The sequence below is a fragment of the Bombus pyrosoma genome, linkage group LG9 (genome assembly GCF_014825855.1).
Source record: "Bombus pyrosoma isolate SC7728 linkage group LG9, ASM1482585v1, whole genome shotgun sequence".
Lineage (NCBI taxonomy): Eukaryota > Metazoa > Arthropoda > Insecta > Hymenoptera > Apidae > Bombus > Bombus pyrosoma.
Genome location: NC_057778.1, coordinates 711,845 through 736,214, shown reverse-complemented (window position 1 = coordinate 736,214; position 24,370 = coordinate 711,845). Strand labels below are relative to the sequence as shown.

The following is a 24,370-nucleotide window of genomic DNA, read 5'->3' as shown; positions in this document are numbered from 1 at the left end:
GCAATAATATTTACTGAAATATAATAGAATCGCTAAAAAATATGATAAGGGATATGCCCTTATTTGTGAATCTCAAATTATCTCTGCAAACCATAACATTCATTTTTTATTGTATTAAGAAGCATATAAAAAAGGCACACAAAACAAAACATTATATTTTACGATAATAAACAATTGTACAAATATCATTCGACTAGATTTTTTTTTATAAACGAATTTAAAGTTAATTTGATAAAGATAAATAAATTTTCTGAAACAAAATATTGCATCATTATTCTATATGACATAATCTAAAAATAGTCATGTTATTAAAATAAAATAAATCTATCTAAAAGATAATAACAAAAATGCTATATGCTATAATAAAATTGATAATTATAAAAGTATAATTCCAGTAGCTTTGTATATGGAAAAGCTATGTATTTATTTTACCTACATTTATATTTATGAAATAATTAATCTCCTTAGGTATATTATTAGAATAAAGATAATATATAATTCTTTTTTCTTAAATTGAAATATGTATATGTACATTTTTTTGTTTTATTAATTTATATTGTTAATTATGGTAAGCACTATAAAATGAATCTTGATATATAAATTTAAGTAGGAAATTTTGATATCTGAGTTTTCAATCGAGGCTACCAGTAAGACATTTCAAAGAAATCATTGAATAACATAGTACTTGTATTACAACATTGGAAGATTCGTATAACACAATCGAAATTTGCCACGACCCTCGTTCAATATATTACTTTGATTGAAGATGATCTAATAGAACAAATCAATGGTCCTAATTCAAATATAATAAATGATGACTCGGAAGATTCCTGTGAAGAATCTTCTTTAAACTTTTCCATTGACGACACGAAAAAGAGATTTTGATTTAATTGAGAAATTAAAGTGTCTTTTCCTGAAAGAGAATTTGTTATTGTTATAATAGATCTAGAATTTAATAGACGCGAATAGAAAGTGATATACAATCAATTGTAAATTGTTAATATAAATTCAATCTGACGTTTACAGTATAAGAAATCTGCTGATAATAGCAGTTGTGTCAATACACATACAGATATTTCATTATGTTATACATGAATGTGTACGCGTATGTGTATTGTATTGTATTTACAAAGTACTGAAAATATTATTTCAATAAATTAAATACAAAGCTTTTATACTGTTCATTTTTTATTACGTAACAGATAGGAATGCAATAATAAAATGATATAAGTTACAATTTATGACATATATGTGTATAATTATAATAATATCTAAATACACGATATGCATATAATTATAGCTGCTTTTTCTACCTCAGATCCAGTTATAGCTTATACCATTTATATCTTTGTAAATTCCATAAGCATCATCTAGTGAAAGTTTCTTCAAAGAATTACAACATTCCAAGCAATCTTTAATTGTGTAATGAAAAAATATGATTAAATATAAATTTAATTATTGTTGCACAGAATAGAAATAGTACATTAAATAAATTTTGAAACATGATTACAGAATAAAAATGATTTAATTTATTTAAACATAATATTAACATGATAACACTTTAGAGACTTGTTAGAATTCTATTGGCATGAAAATGTCATAATATTATTACTTTTATGTTTTCTATACTTATGAAGAACAAGTCCACTGATAGTATATGGAGTAAGTAAAACTTTGTATTATGAAGCAATATACTTTAATCTTCTGCAGTAGATTGAGCTGCATCCAAAATAATTTCAAACGAAAATGGTTGAAAGCCGTATCCTTGTCCAGCATAAAATTTGCTTTGAAATTCGACCCTACAATAAAGTATGAAATTTTTAGTCAGAAAAACATGTATTTTATTTAAAAAGGTAGTTTGTATTCTATATTATCCTTAAAGTAAAATATAGTATAGTAATATAGACATTTCTTAAATATAACGATCATTTTTTTCAACATACCAATGAAGTCGAAGTGTATGTAAGAAAGCTGATAAGCCTTCCATAAGAACTAGAATGCCGACAGTTAAAACAGCCCAAAATGCAAATACAGCCCATAAAATGATACCTCCTGACCAACCTTCTTGAGTTAACCCATTTCTCATTACCATGTTCCACAATACTTCTGATAATTCTATATATAATCAATAAATGTCTAGTAAAATATATCTGCTATAAATTATGGAACAATAAACATATTAATTTTTAAACTTACGTGCATGGGCAAGAGATAAGGCCCATAAACGAAGATAGGATGCAGTGTGAGATACACTACCAAGAACGTATTCAATGGTATGAATGCCCTGATGAATAAATACTTCACTCATATCCTCTTCTTCTTCTTTGTGACCTCCTTGAGGAATTCCACTTACTGGTTGTATAGCATCAACAGCGCCTTCTATGTCACCATTTTCTGTACCATGATTGTTTAACTAATGTGTAAAGAAGGGAAAACAAAAGAAAAGTTTATCTATATGTATTATAAAAAACACGAATTTAAAATACTTATGATGAATTTGAAATGTAACCTGATAATGTTGTTTCTTTCTATTGTACATCATTGAAACAGGTTTTGCCAATAACATCCATGGAATGCAAAGAACAGCTATTACAACGAGGAACGATTGGAATCCACTTTGCCCACTGTACATCCAGGGGCTACATTCTTTGGCTGGTGCAGTACCAGGCTTGAATAATACCATGTTAATAAATGTAATTAATACTGATGGTGCACAGAATGGTCCATGTGCTGGATCTGTGTCTAAAAATAATAATAAGTATCATAATATAATAATATTATAGTATATATTTGTATTATATATAACATATTACTTACTATCGCTATTAGGACCATAGCTAATCCATTTAATAAACATAAGTAATACCATGTAAAGGAAAAGGAATACTAGGAAAATAATCTGAGGGACAAATTCACAAATTATGCTCAGCTGTCTCCTGAAATACATATGGTTCCATAGACCAATTATCACACCAAACAACATATGTATGACTCCAAAAATGATAGATATTTTCATTTTGTATGAATTTAGAAAAATAATTTTATTCTCTGCTAATTGCCACACAGGATCCATTCCTAGGGGATATGGAATTTGTAAATATTGTTCTGTATCACTAGGATTTAATTGCAACTCCTTATTTGTGACTATCGTTGAAATATTATAATTGATTCTCCAATATGACCCAAAGATATTTAATGATTTAGAAAATATGTCATTGTATATAAGTCCAGTATACATTGAAAATAAGCCCATTAGAAAAATGATATATCGACCACCAAAGAAGATATTCCAAATTTCATTATCAGATTTCTTTGCAGCCAATGGTTTTTCTTTTAATACCATCCATCCGCCAAAGAGAAACATAATTAAACCATGCCCAGTATCACCAAACATAACAGCAAATAAGAATGGAAATGTTATAATAGTGTAAGGAGATGGATTCATTTCTCTGTAAGAAGCTACTCCATATGCATCTACCAGAGCTTGGAAACCTTTGGTAAATTTATTGGTTCGATTATAAGTAGGCGGATCTTCAAACGTTGCCATACGATTTAAAATCGGTGGTACAGAACTTCCACTCCGTTCCTAAAATATACATTTCTATGAAATTTTCAGTTAAAAATGACAATATGGCATTATTTAAAAAATATATAAATAATTACAGTTCCACGACGCAATGCTAATTGTATTGTTTCAATATCTAGCACAGGAACCCAACATTCAGCAATTAGACACTTTTGCGTAACATCCAAATTAAATAAATTTAAAGTATGATAGATTGCTTTGATTTTGCGAACTTTCACAAACCAATTCTTAATATTTTTTGCAGCGGCTACTAGGACACGATGTCGATGATCTTGAGTTTGTCCAAGAACCTATATTGAATTATGGTAGAGAGAGATATGATTAGTTTTCATAACACAAATATAAATTAATATATATATATTAAATTATAGATAAAAATAATACAAATATATATTAAATATATATATATATAGTATTCTGATTATTCCACATAATTTCAGAAGTATCTTCATATGTATCACCAAATGTGAGATGATAAGTAAATAGAATATTTAATAAAAATGAAAGGAGAATTGTAGAGTAACAAAATAGCGTAAGATTTCGCTGCAATTAAAATTGTATAATTGTATAGAAGTCTATATAGGGAATACTTTGATCATCTATTGTAATCAAGATAGACGGTGAGATCATAAACAATGTTTTCATAAATATCGCGCTAATTCTGGCATATTTTTATCATTAAAAAAAAGGAAGTAACTGACTGTATTTAAATCTTCAATTCGAGTCATAACTCCCATAGCCATCTCACGACGATCAGCGGGTGCTTCGGGACAAGGATATAAAGTAGCTCTAAATCCTTCGCAAATCTTTTTAACTCGAGTTTTTAATTGATCTCCTTGGAAGAATATGATGAATACAGATTTAAAGACTTGATCTCCCTAAAAAAGCATAACAATATATTTCTTTAAATATATTTTTACATTTGCTAAAAAATCTTTAAAGACGATCGATATCATAAGGATGTAGAAGAGAAGACCTACCGTTGAAGGATCTTCCAGAGGGGTTTCAATCTCTGCTTGACGCAGGAATACATTACCACGGCATGCTCGCCAAAGCATACGTTCAAATGCTGGAATACGTTCTCGTAGGATAACTCCTGCCACGAATCTATTTAAAGAATAATTTTAGTAAGATACGCGTATCACGGAAAAATTGTAAATGAATAAAAATAAAGACATGACACCATTAATTATACATATACATTATACACGTATGTTTGTGCGTATGTATAAATATTTTAAAACACCTTAAATTTAACGTGAACGTAATAATAATGTGCATCAACGATTTACATTGAAAATCGTTTGTATATGCATATATCGTATGCCGCCATATATCGCTCAAGTTATATGAGTTTCCAAGGTTAATATACTACGTTATAGATATTATACTTTCAAGCTGTATCGTTTATATATTTTTATATCTTAAATTCATTAATTGTTACTTAACCTTATTATTGTTGAAGAATGATGATCTTTGTAGCCATGGTTCTTTTTAGTCATAAACGTTGCTTGATTCATCATATATGAATATATCATAATTTTCGAGTACAATAAAATTCAATAAACGCATTATGTATACATGTATATATAATGTTAATAAAAATAACAACAAAAATGATGATGATAGTGATAATAATGTCATCATGATGAAGGGATGACGATAATAATGGGAATAATGATTGTAATAAGAATGATAGCAACAACAATAGTAGCATATGTTCAATGAAAACGTACTAAACGAATGACTTATAATCTTATCCAATGTTGTATGTGCTTAAGATTTCAAAATAAAGAAGTTTGGTGCGTCCAAATGAAAAGTGATAACCACGGACGATATTCGAAAAGAAAGAAAGAATATGTCTTATAGCGGTGACTTTTAGTAAGCGTTTATTATAATATTATTGAATAAATAAGGATTAGATTGCATATTAAGTTTTAATATGATCATGTAAACTTTAATCTAATTAGATGTATGTATATACTGTTGAAATAAAACAACATGCATATAATTGAAATGATAAAATTAAATACCACATTATGGGAGTACAGAAAGTGTGTTTTGTTAAAAAAAGGGACAGAAATCTATTATAGTAAAGAAAGTTGTTTTATTTCGAGAAGTATAAAACAATACAATGTAGAATACTTCACATGCAAAAGCTATTTTTTAATGATATCGTGTTAAAGAAAAATAGTAAGTTTTATGTATAAGCTCTATGGATGATTCTTATTTGTAGATGGCTGAAAGTCTTTTTACAAGTATTGATAGAATGCATAAAATTTTACATGTAAAATATTAAGGGTGTATATGTTTTTATTCTCCGACCAAACTCAAATATTAAAAAAATTATTTGATGGGTTAAAACAATTCTGAAGAACAAAATGAAAAAGATTTCGGTATAAAAAAATGACTTATCCTAGTAAACACATAAACACACATGTATAAAAATTACAGTGTGCAAGTTTATTTGATTCATCACGTGAAAATCGATTTACTTTTCAATGATCATCTGTTTTGTACTTCAATTCATATTTTTCAATATTATTTTATGATTGCTTTTTTTGTATTAGTAATTATATTATATAGTTTGTATGTGTACGATGAAAAAAAAAAGAAATAAGATACTTTGAATCATAATCATGTTGAATTTACGTAAACAGTGTATATGCATATTACAGAACTCGTCTACGCACACATAAAAAGACACTCAAACCATCATAAAGTTGTTAAAGTTATAGTAAAAATTCCTTGAAAGCTATAAAATCATTATTAACAAATGTTTCTATAATTCTTACGATTTTGCAGAAACTGGAAATGCTGACCATAATCATTTTGTATATGCATGAGCAAAATTAACCAAATTACAATTGCCTATTACAGAAAATGTCCCATTTGCATAATTAAATATTCCTGTTACTCGTCAAGTCGCTATAACATATTTTAATTTATTGGCTATTTAAAAATGTTTAATGTGGCTAAAACAATCTGAACTTTTAATCAGCATCTTCTATATAATTTTACTCTTACTTTTTTGATGTTATTGTTAAGCAACTTTCTTTTCACGACTTCAAAAGTAACAAAAACATTTACGATATTATGTTTAGGTTGTTTAGGTTGCGACATACAGGATGATCCGGGCAGGTAGGAATTCTATGTATAAAAATGACTCGAAAGTAAAAAATACAGAAGTTTTTTTATATATAGTTTGCTACTCTTTGAGGAATGGCAATTTTGATAGCGAATTTAATTATTCAAAATACAGTGTAGCTCTTCTGCTGTTCTGAAAAAGTTTATGTACAGAATTGTTAAAAAGAAAGCTAAAGAGTCAATCATTGTGGTTCACGTTCGATGAATCGAATGTGAGTTCAAGAAAACATTTTATTCCATATTTTCGGTTTATTCATCGTTTGCATACCACCCACCCTGACTTCATCCTGCACACCTTATACGGATAAAACAGCCGTTTAAAATTTGCTAGATACGATTGGAAACTCTGTGATAAAAAACGGTGCTAGATATAAAAATGATAAAATTATTAATATAATCGTACTGAATGAATTTAGAAGGATATAATAACGATATGGGAAGGATTTACTAGTAGGAGTACGTACCCCAGTTGGACAGGACCAAGGGCAGTCTGGCGGGCGATATTATCATCACTAATCAATGCACGTGTCATGGACTCGGTAGGATTCAAGCCTGCGTGCTCTTGCTGACGACACAACAGACAAGACACAACCACATTAGCACACTAGACATCACTATAATGCTCCAACGCCATATTGTTGTTGCGTAAGTTCCCTTACGTTTTACACACGCAGGAATAAGATTAAAGATATCTTTAATGGCTCGTATTTTAGGAAATTTACTGGTTCCAATTTTGCAGAAATAGAAAAGGAATTGCTTTGAATATATATATATATATATATATATATTCAAAATATATATATATATATATTTTAAGCAGCAACAGGCACTAATATTTCTTACAATTAGTAAGCGATAGATCGAATGTGTTCAGTTTTAGACAATATAATTTCTTTCACCACGCAATACATTTTTTAATAATAATGTTACATTTCAAATGAATATCATATTGATCATATTATATAAATCATTATCACATCATATCATATATTACGTAAATATTTCCGAGCCTATTTCCCTTGTATAAGGAATAAAATAATATAATTGTTAAAGAGTATAACGACCGATTTTTAGCATAATATACATTCTACTTAGTAGTGTACTAATAGTAGTGTACTTTAGTATTGTATTCTACCATAAAAATTAATTTTAATTTCTTAATTTTTGTCTGTAGTGGTGGGTACCAGTAAATTGCGAGATATGTATAGTAACTGCTTCTATAATAAGACCAGAGAAAGTATTTTTAAGGTTACAAAGATATCTTAAATCGGTTATATTTTCAACTAAATATGAATTACTATACAGTGTTACATTATATATTGAAGCTGTTAATATCGATTATGCTAAATATCAATTATTAATTCACCATCAATACAAAATGACCTCGTTAATTCAACGCAGCCGCATCATTAAACCGCGAGATATCAAATAAATAGAAAAGCAAATATTTATGATAATAGTACGCTAGAGATAATAAGTAATATTTTATTGCTTTTCTATTGTCACAATGAGGTATTCAATTGTGTAAATGTAAATTGTTGTCTTCAATGATGGCATTATGTCAAATTAGGTAGTAAACTATTGTTACGTGTATTTATTAGATGATTTTTATTTATTAGAATTTTACGACACTTGTGGGAAATGTGAAGAGAAAAAAAAATAATTAAGTTAATTCTCATGAAATCTGAAAACTTTTTTGTAAATAAATTGCTCTTCCTATACCATACTGAACTTTGGAAAGATCCTGCTTCTCTTTTTCTAGAATAATCGTCAATATCGAGTAAAAGGGAATTTATTGTATATTTAATTGTAATTGTTACTCCCTGAATACATATATTAATGGATCATGCGTCCATAAATTTCTTTTTTTAGACCTGTATAGGAACTTGAAGAAAAAAAAGTGTTGTTTGTAACGGTGACGAAATGTAATCTTATTTATATAAATCTTGTTTATGGCCTAAGGATTAGTGAAATTTCAAGTGATAATCACTAATATCCAACTTTTACTTCAATGAAAATTGTTTGGCTTACTATTATCCTAAATAGGTTTCGTAACTTCAAGAGTGAATGTCATTTTTATTGAGAAACCATTTTATATCCGAATTTCATAAAAAATTAGCGATTATCACTTTACGATGGTACTCTGTAAGAAACATCATATGTATTTACTTATGACGTAACGTAGGTAGTACGAATTCGAAAATCCATTCGAATTAATTTCAAGAACAGTTGGTTCAATATTGAATTAACCAGGTCGTAGGGCGAATATACGAAGAAAGAGAAAAGAAAAGAAGAAAGGGAAAGACAACCAAAAATAAAAAAAGAATAAATACAGAAATATCATGTACACAACGATTCTTATTCAATAAATAATTTGAAAATAATTTCAGTTATGTAGTTATATCATTCAAAGTTCAAGTAATATTAGATTGTAACTAAATATATTTAGAAGGTTTCTAGAAATCGGCTACAATGCCAATTTAATTCATTTAGGCGTGATAAAATATACATATATCTTACATTTATACAGGTCAACACTTTTATTTAGAAACGTATTTATCTTTAGAAATCATTGTTCTCGTTTATTTTAGTCTTTGTTTAAACTCTAAAACTCATATTTTCGTTACCCTTCGATATATTCTTCGAAATAAGCTAATCATGAAATGGGTAACAAAAATCAAAATGAATCGTCTTATATATATACTATTTTTGTTTTATAGTTTCCTTTGTAGTTATGATTTTCATTTAGCAAATTCAGGTATAAAATTGAACAAAAAGTTTTATAACCTACAGTGCGAATAATACAATAGCATAAATATAGTGATTTGCCTGTTTTGGTTGGATAAAGAAAGGTTTCTGTTACCTGTTGAATGTTGTTAGATTAGGTTTCGAGAAATAAACAATAATCATAAGAACCAATACATAGCATGCAAAACAAACATATCAGAAGTTTACTACTTACCAGTTTACCCCTTCCCGACATATACACATATAATATAAGATAAGCGAATATACATATACAGTAGTATCGCCTATAACTGGACAGACGCTTTGTAGATCGAGGGATAAGGATGAATTTATGAAACAAAATGATTCAAGTTATGAAATGAAATTAATCCTAATTATTTATGCTATAGGAAATGTAAATTGAGTATTTTAATTAATGTTTTATTTGAAACTACTTTTTTTGGAATCCACAAAGCCAAACTTACTGTCATTTATACGTGCATTCATATACGAGAATACATAAATAGTTGTTTAAATAAACTAAATCGATTTGCAATTACATGAATTCTATTTTTAGTGTTATATGCTTTTGGCTGAAATAATTGCTTGAATAACGAAACTACAAAATTTGCTGATCTTTTCATCCTTAACATTCAACCACAATGCATTATTAGATATTGTTATTACACTGTCCGGTTAATAAAAGCCTTTTTTAGCATTTCGAATTCAAAACTTGGTTTAAATATAATTGTATGTATTTAACGTGCCGTACGAGCTTTAAAATAATAAGCTTCACATCATTTACATTTTATATAATTTGTTTACTATTTAGATCTTACTATTCTAGATTTTTGAAATATATGAAAGACGAATATTAAAGAGATACGAGTTATAAATTCAATCACATACCAAAAAGTGTGCGACAGGATGAGCTTTGTGTCTAAATATAGAAGGACAAGCAAAGTGAGATTTCACTTTTAGAGCCATGTATGTGCCTATATACAAAGTACATACTATATGTCAGACATGGCAATGTAGCAGTTCTGTGGTGCGTCAATCTGTAAGCGTAAAAACTACAGCTACGATAGAATAGTAAACGTCAGACGTATTTCTAGAAGCTTAATATTACTAAAATAAGAAACTCATAACAAAACTGTATCTAGAGGTGAAGAACTAAACAAGTTAAAAGTTACCAAAGAGTATACACAAAAAGTGCTTTTTCGTTATTACAAAATCTAGTTGAAGCATATGAACAATGGCTAAACATATTTTGGCCATTTATAAATTTATAAATATTTGGCCAAATATTTGACGACTATTTGTGTTCACGAGAATTTTAAATAGAGCTATAACTTTCCCACCACGACATAGCAGCGTAAGTTGCCTTTGCTTGAGTATCTAAACTCTGGCTCTTCACCGTAAGTCTTATTAAAAGATATAGAGAATATAGAACGGATCTACTAATTATTAATATCAACTTTAAACATTTTTGTCGATCTTTGTAAAATATTAAAAATACAGGATTGACTTTAGTATTGAAAATTATGAATAGCAACTAAACGTTTACTTTAAAATACTTCACAGTTCCTCCTATGATATTATAAAACCGTTGCTGTTACATAGTCATTAATATTTACTTGAAATTGCATGAGTATTTTTAACGAACAGATTAATCTATTTAATACAGTTTAAATCTCAATTTCAAACTGAGCATATCTGAAATCACGAAGTATAAATATTTGAAACCAGTTGAATTTACGACTCACCTTAAATTATTGCCAACAACAATATCTGTAATCGATCGGGATGTTTAAATAACGGTGCTGCAAGCCAGACTCTTAACTTTACTCGTATTTTCAAATCGAATTCTCAAATGAGAAACCATCGAGGTTCTTTTTTTGATATTCGTATAGGCGTGTAAGCGCACGCATCTATACATACCCATGGCCACACTATCATCATTACTGTTATTCACGTTGAAGCTAAATAAATAATGAATGAACGGACTCACATATATTATTTCAGTATTGTTATCGTTACCAGAATATTCGATACAGTTTGAATGTGTTTTAACCAACTTTTAAATACAAATGTTACATGTGAATAACGTCAAACTGTATCAACTGTTATATAGTGTACTTTTTAACTTAACTTGTTTCAGTAACAATTTAACACACATCTTAGAATTAGGGACTTTGATAAATAAGTGAATGTTATTTAATTAAGCAAACAGTCGCATTTGTCTTTAAAGAGAATTTAAAGTCGCCAAAGCAATAATCTTTATAATTGTCTCTCATTTCTACGCAGTGCAAATAAACAATTCTTACTAATTGGGATAATAGATTACAAAAAGTAACTTTGTAAAAACTGATAGTATAATGTATAGAGAAAAAAAGCTTCTAAACGTAAAACTTGAAGTACATATTCAAATAAAAATTAATTAAAAATTGTACAGCTATGTCTTATTCAACTGTCATGTTATATCACTTCAGTCAGTCCAAAAGTTAATTTCGAATATTAAAAATGAAATTACCACGATTCTGTTCTCTGTTTGTTTTATTGACCTACGATAAAAAGATTTTAAGATTCAGAATTTGCTGCGAATTTCTTGTTTAAATCGGACCTGAACGTTTTAATATTAACGGAGCGTTACTGCTTATTTTTTCAATTTATTGTACGTACGCAACCGTAAAAATAAGGCAATTTCACATTTCGATGCTTGAAAAAAATAATTCGCTGTGCACTTATCTATAAAAATGATATGAAATAAAATCGATAAATAGATCTCGTTGCTTTTTATCTTTCCTTTGATTACCAATTAAAAGAATGAAGTCTTATACAGAATTAGTCTTAAATAAATCGATATTAGATATTCCGGGTTTACATTTGGCAGAAGCAATACTTTTTGCAGAGTTTAAACGATGTTAGTATTATTAATGACATAGTATATACATGTGTAGATGTATTTACAATTTTACATATAGTGTATTTCAATTTGTGCAAGATTTAAATTAAAATTACTTAACATGTACATATATAACTAAATGAATGTATCGTAATATACACACACACACATATATATATATATTTTTTATTATTTAGTATCTGTATATATATATATATATACTACACACATACTAAACATATATAAACAGGGTGATTTTATCGAATGATAACCGGATCAGGTCATCGCTTTATTTTAAGAGAAAATTAATAAAAATGTTATAAGGTCAAAAAATTAACATTGAATATTTCTGAAAATAATACTGATTTGTCTGTTCTGTCGTACTAGATCATTCGAACTTTCATTTCTATTTTATTTTCATCTTAGACTCTACTTGATTCAAATTTTAATATGCAACACCATATAACTCTCTATCTCTTAGTTTATAATTAATAAATTAATTGTTATCGTAACACTTTAACATAAATCAATACATTTTTTTTTCAAGCAACGAATAAATGCTCCTATATTAGCAAGCACGTGAATATTGCCACTGATAATAAATTTTTATATGTGTTTTCTTAAGCTAATAGTGCTTTTAACTGTGGTCTCTATAAGACTTATTGTTAGCAAATGTTTCAGCGACTGTAATATTAGTGCTCTTTCTGAGCTAAAGGATTTTAGGTAACTACAGACAAAAAAACACTGAGCAAAACAGATTTGCAAATGCAAATAACGGTTGATAACAGCTTGCCTGAGGGGATTCCTATAGTGTGATCCTATGGTGTCTGCCGTAGTATACAGGTGCTGTAACCACAGAACACACTGACGCATCATGCCTTCTACTTAAATCTAGATTTATATATAGCCTATAGCACAGACAACATTGATAAAAAGCTCTGCAATATTTGCAGATTATGGATTAATAAATTCTAACTCGATTAAAATGTATGTACAAATGTGTCCATAGATTTAATAATTCGTTTGTAGCGGTCACTATTCGTTTTATATTCCAAAAATTCAAAAACAAATAAAAAAATTTAGTAGGTGTTTTAAATCACAGGTAAATCTATAGAACATTTATCTCGTACTAATATGATTTTTAGTCACTGGTGTCTCAAATGTAGAACGCAAGGATTTCTTTCCAAATTTCAAATTAAAGATTATGTTCCTTCCACAATGATTATTGCATTTAATTATTGGAGTGATTTAGGTGGCCAACATATAGCATTTGTAGTATAATTCATTAATTTATTACGAGTTGATATACTGCAATATTATTATTCTTCTAAAAAGAAACGATTTAGAGTTGTTCAAGATTTTTAAGTTACCCTAACTACTTTAATATCTCCGTTACTTGCATTTACACGAATAGTTCTCACGAAAAGTCAGTATTACAATCAATGAATTCTTACTTAAAGTAACTTGTATTCGTGTGCACAACATCTTCAGTATTATTTATATGCCTCCAAGCTAATAAGACAGTAGAAGAATGATTATTATATGATTATTATAAAGTAACTTTAAAAAATAACAAATTAAAAAAGAGAGAGATTTACAAAAATGAAGATAAGAAAAAGCAAAATATTTTGAGAGAAACGTATTATTACAAAATTAAAAAAAAAAAGTGGAAGTTTATAGATACATAAAAAGTGACAGAGATATTAACGAAAACATTAAAAAACAAATAAAACTCTCTGTATACAATTTTACTTGCACTATAAATCATAATGTATGTACTTAGTATTTGCTATGCGAAATTTTGCGAATCATCACGCTCTACATTATTCGAATTTACACCACATTTAATTACCCGAGCTTGAGAGCCTGGCCGCCAGCGCGGAGGCCCTCTTCACCCAAGAGAGTGACTTGTTCTTCCTCACGGCTGGGGTCTGCCATCTGCGACACGACACCTCCATGCTCAGCCTGGCAACAGACACATGTCACCTCTCTTTTGCCCTATCTCCCGTTATTTCTTTTTATTTTCCTTTTTAACCATTTGTTAACATACTTATTCAATTCACCACTCTGTACACGGATGACGGTTCTCAATTTTTTTTAATAGGATAACAATTGGGATGCTCCAATATGATCGATAATTAAAAATTTATAAAAAAAAATTAAGTATATAAAATAATTCGTACTTCTTGTATATATTATATATAATACAGGATGTCAAAGAAACTGAACTCATCGCTGTGATAAATAGTATTTGCTAAAATGTGTAAAAAAGTTTGTTACTTTGTGTGTCAAAAATAATCTCTTTAGAGCCATATGTCATGGTAGTATTAATCTTTACTTGACTAAATGATATGGTATAATTAGAATTAAGAATTTTCGTCTGTATTATTATTTTTGTAATTATTTTTTTATTTTTACTGGCTAAGAAAAATAATAATTAATCGATGTTGATGAAGCAATTTTACTGAATCATAGCAAATAGAAAATGTTCAACATTATACTTGAAATCAATCAAGAACATCTCCTTAATCTCCTTAAAAAAATTGCGAATTATATACTCGAAGTATGTACTCTATGTAAATCATTCTAAGAAATAAATTTAAATATAGTTTAGTGGCACATGTCGTAATTTACCATTTCAGTAAACATATTTATAATTACAACTCTGAAAGTATGTTTTATTACACGTATCAAAATAATAAAATCAAAGTAAAATAATAAAGATGATGATCTAAGATATTTTAAATAAGTGCTTTTATTCAGTTAACATCGATATCAAATGACTGCCAATATGTAATAACGAAAATACGGAACCTACAAGAATTGAAATCTAACATTTTACTAACAACAATAAAGTATTTTTATGACCTCTGCGATAGCATTTCTAGAAATACTGCAAGAATATATGATAGAAAATACCAAACAGCATCAACAACTAATATAAACATTCTCTTACAAAATGGAGATTAAGGTTCAATTACACAATACGCGTTCATAAACTCTAAAAATAATAAGATGTAAACCCTATGGCATGGTAAATATCGAAAAAATTCAACATACATTATTTTCATAAGTATTAGGACACCACTGATCTTATTAAAGAACATAATTAAGCCACATTTTCACGATTAATTGGTCAGAACTTTGTATTCGTGCGACATAGCAATACAAAACACAACAGGAAATTTATTGTAAAAAAAAATTATTTCTAAGTGTTACGGTGTTACGACAAAACAGGAAACTCTGAAAAGTCTATCGAAAATCTGAATCTGATTTATTAAATAATTAATATTTATTGTTGTCAAATTATATATTGCAACAAATAAAAATAATTACAATAGAATATCTAGTAATACGAAGGTTGAAATATCTATGTACATGGATAAGAAAACTATCTAATTTTACAAATAGTTGATTTTTAGCCAAAATATTGAATATATGGATTTCTTATAATCAATGATTCCAAATAGAATAATAATAAATTCTTAAAAATGTTTATAATTCCCTAATGACTTTTCCAGAGATGTCCTAACACGTATGAACAAAAATATATGTTCAACCTCTGGCAAACTTTTAAATCACACAAATTTTAGATTTATATTACATGCAACAAGAGGTGACATAAAACGCAAACAATTCTGCCAATTTTCCCTAAATGATAAAAGAATTTCATCAGAAATTTTAAGGACGAACGAATGTACACATTAATTTTCATAGAAAATGATGGAATGCTTAACCCTTTCGCTACGACTCGTCGTGTCGAAAAACATATTCTACTTATATAGCCTATTGAACTTATGTCTGTACGGAACGTGTAATGTCTGCACGAGACACATATTCTACTGATCTCCGTACAGAATGTATATTCTACAGATGGCTGTATGGAACGCATACTATTAACGCATACACATACTCCGTTTAATAGAGTTGCTATTTTGTTGGTTTACATATTAAATTATCTAATTAACAATATTACAGATGTAATATTTTTTATACCTTTTTTACATGTTTTATATTTTTATATAAATAATCTTGAATATTTCTTCACGTTTTACTGAAAATTATTTTAACAAACGCGAACATTGTGTTCATAGTAGTGAAAGGGTTAATTGACCTAATTAAAATACGCAATACAATATACAAAATCCACATACACAGAGGAAATATAAATCATTATATAAGATTTAGTAATAACGAGTAAAGTGATATTTTAATATTGTTACTTAATCTGTATCTCTATAATGATAACATCTTTTAAATTTACGTTATTAATATATTTAATATTTTAATAATTTAATTAATACCAATAAGTGATAATGTTTATCCACGAACTTGATTGAATTTAGAACACTGCCAGTACGATGCTGAGCATAATGAACGAGACGTTGCACAATACCTCAAATACCATTTAGTTCTATAAAATACATAAATGTGTAAAATGTATTTTCTATAGAAAAGTATATCTTTTTAAATCTTTTTGCAATTAAGAAGAAATTGCTTTCCATTATATCGTTTCCCCAATATTTAATCCATTTAATGCATCGTTTGGATAACAAGAAAGGTTGCTAAACATTATATACATATATATGTCGATTTTAAATATAAAATACATTATTCGTACATCCGTCGTTGCTTTATTGAGATTATTATATTCAATCTCTGTCCCTCAGATTACTTAAATATTTTTAAGTAATAAATAGTAAATAATTTCAACTGTAAATAACAATAAGAAATATTTTAATACATATGTACTGTTTAACTGCACCTTATTTAATTTTTCTGTAAAATTTGTGTTTCAACATTCTGTGATGAAAAAGAAGATATTTTAGCAAAATTATACGGATTTACCTTCTTTTTCCATAGGAAATTTTTGCCTATAAAATTTTTTCACATGCACATTTCAAATTGACACTCTGTATATACATGTAATATTTACAATATTTCACATGCTTCATGCAAAAAGATTATTAGATAAGGATATTATTTTGGACTTTTTAAATAGAATAAATTGTCATTCTCTAGTTACCCATATGCATGCTAGTTTGTAATGTTCAACATTCCAAGCACCAAGTTGATACCCTCTATTAAAAGTTGGAAACCTACAATATAATGCTACATAAAGATTCACTTATATCTTCAAATTCTGACCAAAAATTAATATACATTATTAAACTATTTATTGTATGTACAAGTGAAGGATTTCTATTACAGAAACAGAATATTATTTGTTCACAAAATGTAATTGTACTTTCAATTATACAATATATTTCGTACATACAAAACAAGTCTAATAAATATAAAATTAATTTTTTTTGTAATTGAATTTTTTCTACGTTTTAAATGCTATATATAATAAAATTGCTATGAATATATGGACTATGGGATATATTTTGTATTAAGTTTTAAAATTAATGAAACTGATTACAATATAAGTCATTACACATAAAGAAAATAACAAATTATAAATTTAATAAGAGTTAGCTACGTTATAAATTATATCATACAGATAATTGCAATAAAAAGTATTTTTTAAATTAATAATTTATATTAAAATTCTATATTAATTTCATTAAAAATGATTAATTAGCCTATTAAGATACACAGTTCCTCTGAGAAAGATTATCTCCTTTAAGGAGATTTGTAGGTAAACTGGATTAATTCATAAATATATTATTTTCTTGTAATACATTTACAGTGTATTAGAAATTTTACTAGCAATTATATGGAGTTTTACAATTTCTCTTGTGCCTGTGTAAACAACTTGTTTCACAGTACGTCACATAATGTTACTAATACTAAACATTGACGTATTTGACAGCTTCTTATCAATACATTGCAATATTACTGAAAAATTTGTTCATTTTAGTTTGCTTGCTCTACTATCCTCCTTAAAGAAGCAATCAACATACTTCAGGGGCATCCTGCATATATATAGATATACACACACACATAAAATAAGGCGTCTTAATTTTAAAACTTATAAGAATAAGAATCTCGGGAACTTCAGAAATTTCGTGCCGACTCAACATGTTTTTAATGAATGTTATATAATCAACCATAAACGTTTGACAAAACAATTAACGATAAAATATATTGGAAATTTGTAAATTTCTTATGAAAATAATAGGAATATAAAGGACCAGGGAGATAGGGCTTATACGGTGACTTGTGTCCTTTGCAATTCTGCAATTTGGTTAGTTGGCAACACTAACACATTAATAGTCCTAAAATCACTCAATAGTACCATTAGTAATACAAAACAAAAACAGCTTCATGTCCATAGCATTAGAATTTCATTTTTATGATTATTATTTTGTATTTGGTAAAATAATCTTGTTTCCGTTACACAAAATTGCGAAGCAATTACGACAGATGATATTGATGTCAAACACAAATTACGCAACCTTCATTATCATGCACTTTAATCCATTGCATACGTTAAAGAACCATATTTCATTTAATGAGTAATTTTGTTCTTACATTTGTACCCATAAAACTTTTCAGCAAAAATTACCATGAAAGCATTTGTTTATATGGATATTTATCTACGGAAGTTTACCTATGGACCAATACTAGTAGCAAGTTAAACATCAATTTGTATTATAGATCAAACTTTATAGATAATTATTCAAAATACTGAGTAGTAAAATAAATAGTAGGCTATTAAACGAATAACCATTTACCATTTTTCTTAATCAAAGCATTGTCATCGCACGCGCGGTATATATAAGCGAAATTGATATAACATTTATATATTATTTATCGTAGTAATGCAATATCACGTATTACGCTTGATCACAGAGTTATTTATACCAGTTGAAGCATTACATTTATGTGAACTAAAATACTAGAAAATTGTATACGTACCAAAAGTACTGCCACTTATTAATATACTAAACGTTTATAAATATTATCTAGACATTATTTAGACAAATTAAATTATATATATATATATATGTATATAACAAAATTTATAAATTATAAAAATTAACAAAAAGGTAGTAGTTTAAGCATCGTGATTGTTCATATGGTGTCGAAAGACAAAAGGCAAAACTCATTGTGTTTTTTAAATGAATTATCTCATTGCCGGTCTTGTATGAAGTGTGTAACTAATTAATGTGTAAGCATATGTGTGTATGATATAAAGCTTAATCTTTTATAAATAAATATGCTAATATATGAATTCTAGAATATCGATTTTTAAGAAACTATTCGGTGTCAAGAAGTAAATACATTAAGTGAATTAATACTTTTTTGCGGAAAAAGGCATTTAAAAAAACAGCTTAGAATATATATGTTTTAATGACCAGAAGCGTTTTGTAATAAGAAAAAGGACGAAGGATAATATTTCGCATCCTTGATAGAAAAAAAGATTGAGATAATAAAATCTATATGCTCGTTGTGTTCATTTTATTCTCATGTATCATTAATGTATCATGTATCTGATGTGTCATTTTGATAACATCAGTTGCACAGTAAAATATGAATTTATATGTGCATAATGTACTACAAAAAATAGGATACACGAATGCCACTTTTAATTTAGAAAATAATTTTGACTATTATCACAGATAACTAGATAAATATTATCTCTTTTTTTTTAGAAATAATTTTGTCCACATTCTTTTTACATAGAACCACACGTCAATGTCCTAATTGAATATTCCATGGCTTCAATCGTGATAGTTAAAATAATTAGAAAAACATTTTTTTAAAAGTAAGATTTACCCATTCTAACTCTAAGCTATCCCCATTATGAGTTAATTATAAAGGACATTCAATTTTCCTATTTTTTACGATTAATTGTACATCCATACACAGAGTATTATGCAACAAGTGAAAAATATTTAAAAAACAGTTTTATAGGACTCAATAAAGTAAAGATGGGGAACAATAGAATTGCGATTGGAACTTCGTGCTTTAGTTAAAAATATTTAAAAGTTCAGTTAAAAAGCATTGTAAACTCAATAATTCGACAAGGATCCACCATCGACAAGGATGTTTAATGGATTACTGAATTTTATACGCTTCGTGCCTGAACTTTTAAACATTTACAATTAGAGATTGAAGCTTCAATCGTGAGTTACTTCGTTATTCTTAACCTTCATATTATTTTATCGTATAAAATTACCCATCACATTTTTCTTTCATTCATTATTCAAATTTCTTATAAATATACAAGATGAAGCACTCTACTGCGAACAGTTCGATAACTTTATAAATAATGATTTCAACGGAAATTGGTTCACACGAATGTTACATAATTCAACAGGGAGCGCATGTTCCATTATACGACTTTTTGTTATCACTGTAATTTTTAAAATTACAAGAACCATCCATGTTTATTCAATCGAAATTAAACGTCTTTTTATTACAAGAGATGCGGGCAATGCCAAAACAAACTCAATCATGTTGAACATTTCATTTTCAGACATGTTAAACATTTAATGTTTAACCATAGCAATACGTAGTAGAACACAGAATCGTCATGTATTTACAATATCAATTAACATTACTTATATCCTTTATTAAAAGCAATATATTTGATGAAGAATTAAAAGTATGCTTGAAATGTTGTATATTTAAGTGATTAGAAAGGACTGAATAATGTAGTCATAGAGTCCCCTTCAAATTATGTATCCTCTTGGAATTAAAATTTCCAGGAAAGTTATTATTTACAAAATTATTGAAATAATCCAAACTACGTGCCCCTTTCTGTATATTATTATAATATATATATATATGTATAGTGAACTTCATAAATAGTGATATTTGTTTCACTTATATATTTTTTTCTCGTGCAGGTTAGGAAAAAATGCAATACTATGTAAAATACTTCTTACATATTTAAGATAATTTATAAGCTACGGTGTTTTATGCTTAAGTTTTAAAAAGGGCATTCTTACCTCATCGAAGAAAACCTGCGTTTTCCTAAGTATATGCTTTAGTTCAGTCAGTTCCAAGAAATTACGTTTCAGAGTTTCCGCATTCTGATTAACTTCCCGTAATTCATTTTCTAATTTTTCAAACGTTGCTTCGAGATCTATCATTTCCCTGGGTTGCGGAGCTTCTGGATTTTCCCCAGTATCGAGCATCGGTATACCGTCCTTTTTGATTTCTTTTTCCAAGTATCGTAGCTTTCGTTCCATTTCATCGCAACGACGCACTTCATTAACGAATTTTCGTTGGAAGGCATTGACATCGGGATTAAGCTGCACAAAACATATAATTAAATTAGTATATGAAACTACTCCAAATGTTATTTCGTTAGGCTTAAACTAAATACGTAATTGGTACAAGAAAGTAGTCATAATTTTAGTTGTGTCATCAAAATTAGTAGTTTTTATACTATGTGATCTATGCGATATCTACATATCTAGCTTCGTATGTGTGCATCAAATTCATTTATTTTGACTCAAAAGCAAATTCGATTGTAATTATGATTTTTCGACCTTTTCAGCGTAAAGAATTAGCACACTTCGATTTGTTCCATAACTTCTAGATATCTTGTATATTTTAATAAATTTCTTTTTCATTTAAATTATTAAAAATTTCGCCTAGTGGAATGTAAAAAGTTGTACAATTAATGTCTCTATTTAATTCGAAATAATCCGTTTGGATTTGTATTCGACCTCGTTTTAATCTCCTAATCCTATCGATTAAATGATATTATCGAAACAATCATTTTTGTAGCAAGAAATAAAAAAATATAATGATATTGTTGCTTAACGTTATGTAATTTATAGGATGAAACATTAGTCACTACACGATAAATCCACTTCCAAGAATATTCGTAATAATAAAAATAATTAAAATATATAGAGAGTTACTGTATTTTTTTAGATTATATCACTGTCAATATTTACAAACATAGATATAGATATAGATAGAAGTAAGCAGGTAATCTTATAATACTACACTCTTTAGCTGTAATACTATATTATTTGTATAATTTATAACCCAGTCTTTTATCAGACAAATCTTGTTCGAAAACGAAACTTTGTACAAATTTGCATTGATTGTTTTTACTTATTATTCATGTAGAATTATCCAATTTTCTGTTCTTTTCTTAATTATTATATATTATGCTATGTCGTATGTAGTCAGGTTTATGATTCCAATTACTTTCCACGATTTCCTACTGTATCGATAATCGGTTAATAAAAAAGAATTTGTACCATAAGTACTACATATATCATTTATAAGACTTTTCTTTTAATACTGTATTTGTCCACTCCTTATTTATTTGTATTACTGTACTAAGCAAAATATGCAAAAGATTCCTACACATAAATTTTATGAAACATTTTATTAATACTTTATCAAATAACAGAAAAAGTATGATGCTCACAAAAAAATTATATCTTTGTAATTACAACATACAACCTGAATTTGCTGGATCAGCATACCTGTATGAACCTAAATCAGTTATTTTTAATAAACAATAACCAAATATGCAAATAAATGACAAATATAATTTTTATTCCTGTATTACAATATAACTATTTCTACTATCTAAAATGTTATTCATGACTGACATGCCTCAGTTCCTTCTTAAAAACTCGACTTTTTACATTCTTTTGTAAAATTTCATAAAAATATTTTTCTCATAAGAAAAGGAAATAACTTAATTTTAAATTTAATTCTTTTAGAACTTATATATAGACATTGTAACAAAAAAATGAAATACATCCATTTTATTGAAACGAATATATTTTATGCTTTTCAATAAACTTTCTTCAATAACTTGATCTTACAATTTAACATCAATAAATACAATAATATTTCCATTTATATAATTCTTGAAACTCTAAATATGGATATATTCTTGCTTTATAGTCTCCAAGTTCTATCATGGAATGGGAAGTATTATACTAGTGAGACAAAGCCACTTAAATCAACTTCTTTTTTTCTTCGAAGAAAAAGTGACATATAAATTCATACATACAATGTATGCAATACATATATACAAATTCTGTGATTTTGATATCAAAATTTGTAGTTCTTTATATTAAGTGGCATGCATTGTAAATGCTATTCTTGGTAGCATAATAGTATAACGCTTAAAACATAAAATCTGAAGTCTGGATATTTTCACAAAAGAATTGGAAGAAATAATCCTCTATTATAACAAAATGTTAATTCTTTGCTAAATATCTTATTCAACGTGTATGTTTTCATTGTTCATTAATTTAAGAATTGAACATTTTTCACAGAAGTGGTATACGGAAATCTCAGAAATATAATTACGGCAACAATAGAAAAACTTACATCTCGAAATTGGACAAGGCCAAGTTCGCCGAGTTCTGAGACACAGGCATAAGCTGCTTCACTTTGTAAAAAGAGTTGACACAAGGTCATCTGCTCGCTTCGAAAAAGCGATCCCATATTTGATTCTAATAGGAACCGATATTGTTAGGTTAAAATAATTTCGAGCGTTATAGGAAACGAAACTTTTAAGTAAAACCGAAGGGAATAAGATAATTTTACTAAGAAATCACACTGCTACAAACGCGACCGTATCCACTGAACATTTAACAGAACACCAACTTTCGGATTTCGATTACAGAAGTAATCAATAAGGTAGTCACGAGGTAAGGCATAAATCACAAGTTGAAGGTATGTTGTCGTTGCCACTCGCATTTTTAGTTAACGCCCAGAAACTACACTAGCGACAATCCATAGAGAAATGAAATTAGAAAGATAGGAAACCACTGCTTATAACATGACACTTATAAAAAATATGCTTATAAAAAATATTAAGTTTAATGAAATTAAATATCGACATATTACCATTATATGATATTAGAAAATTTTCAAATTCAAATTAAAAGTAAGAAGATTCTAAAAAATATTTTATTTCTCATAAGTTAAGTATGAAAACACGTGTTCTACATTATCTACGTGTCTTCTACATTATACATTATATTCTTCTATTATAATCAGTCTTCTACATTTCATTCTACATTACCTACTTATGACTACGCAGTTCATGTAATTGTTAC

General features: G+C 27.7%; 1 protein-coding gene across 6 annotated transcripts; it reads right to left on the bottom strand.

The window, feature by feature from the left end:
- Nucleotides 1–1,506: 1,506 nt before the first annotated feature.
- On the bottom strand, nt 1,507–24,010 carry LOC122570922 (V-type proton ATPase 116 kDa subunit a1). 6 transcript variants are annotated; one of them, XM_043733917.1, is made up of 11 exons: nt 23,637–24,010; nt 21,272–21,577; nt 14,218–14,330; nt 4,567–4,693; nt 4,288–4,464; nt 3,664–3,876; nt 2,818–3,586; nt 2,510–2,742; nt 2,197–2,413; nt 1,944–2,115; nt 1,507–1,799 (listed from the first exon to the last, which is right to left on the bottom strand). In XM_043733917.1, the coding sequence occupies exons 1-11, from the start codon at nt 23,751–23,753 to the stop codon at nt 1,697–1,699; spliced, it is 2,547 nt and encodes an 848-aa protein (XP_043589852.1). In that variant the 5' UTR covers nt 23,754–24,010; the 3' UTR covers nt 1,507–1,696. The 6 variants fall into 6 exon arrangements, with proteins under 6 accessions (XP_043589852.1, XP_043589854.1, XP_043589855.1 ...); XM_043733919.1 differs by having other exon boundaries at nt 14,218–14,303; XM_043733920.1 differs by lacking the exon at nt 14,218–14,330 and adding an exon at nt 13,159–13,211.
- Between the last annotated feature and the right edge of the window lie 360 nt (nt 24,011–24,370).

Coding starts and splice junctions, on each gene's coding strand:
- LOC122570922 (XM_043733917.1), bottom strand. CDS start 23,753: ATGGGATCGCTTTTTCGAAGCGAGCAGATGACCTTGTGTCAACTCTTT. Junction 4,465..4,566: donor CTCTGGAAGATCCTTCAACG/GTAGGTCTTCTC, acceptor ATGCTTTTTTAG/GGAGATCAAGTCTTTAAATC. Junction 3,587..3,663: donor TAGCATTGCGTCGTGGAACT/GTAATTATTTAT, acceptor TGTATATTTTAG/GAACGGAGTGGAAGTTCTGT.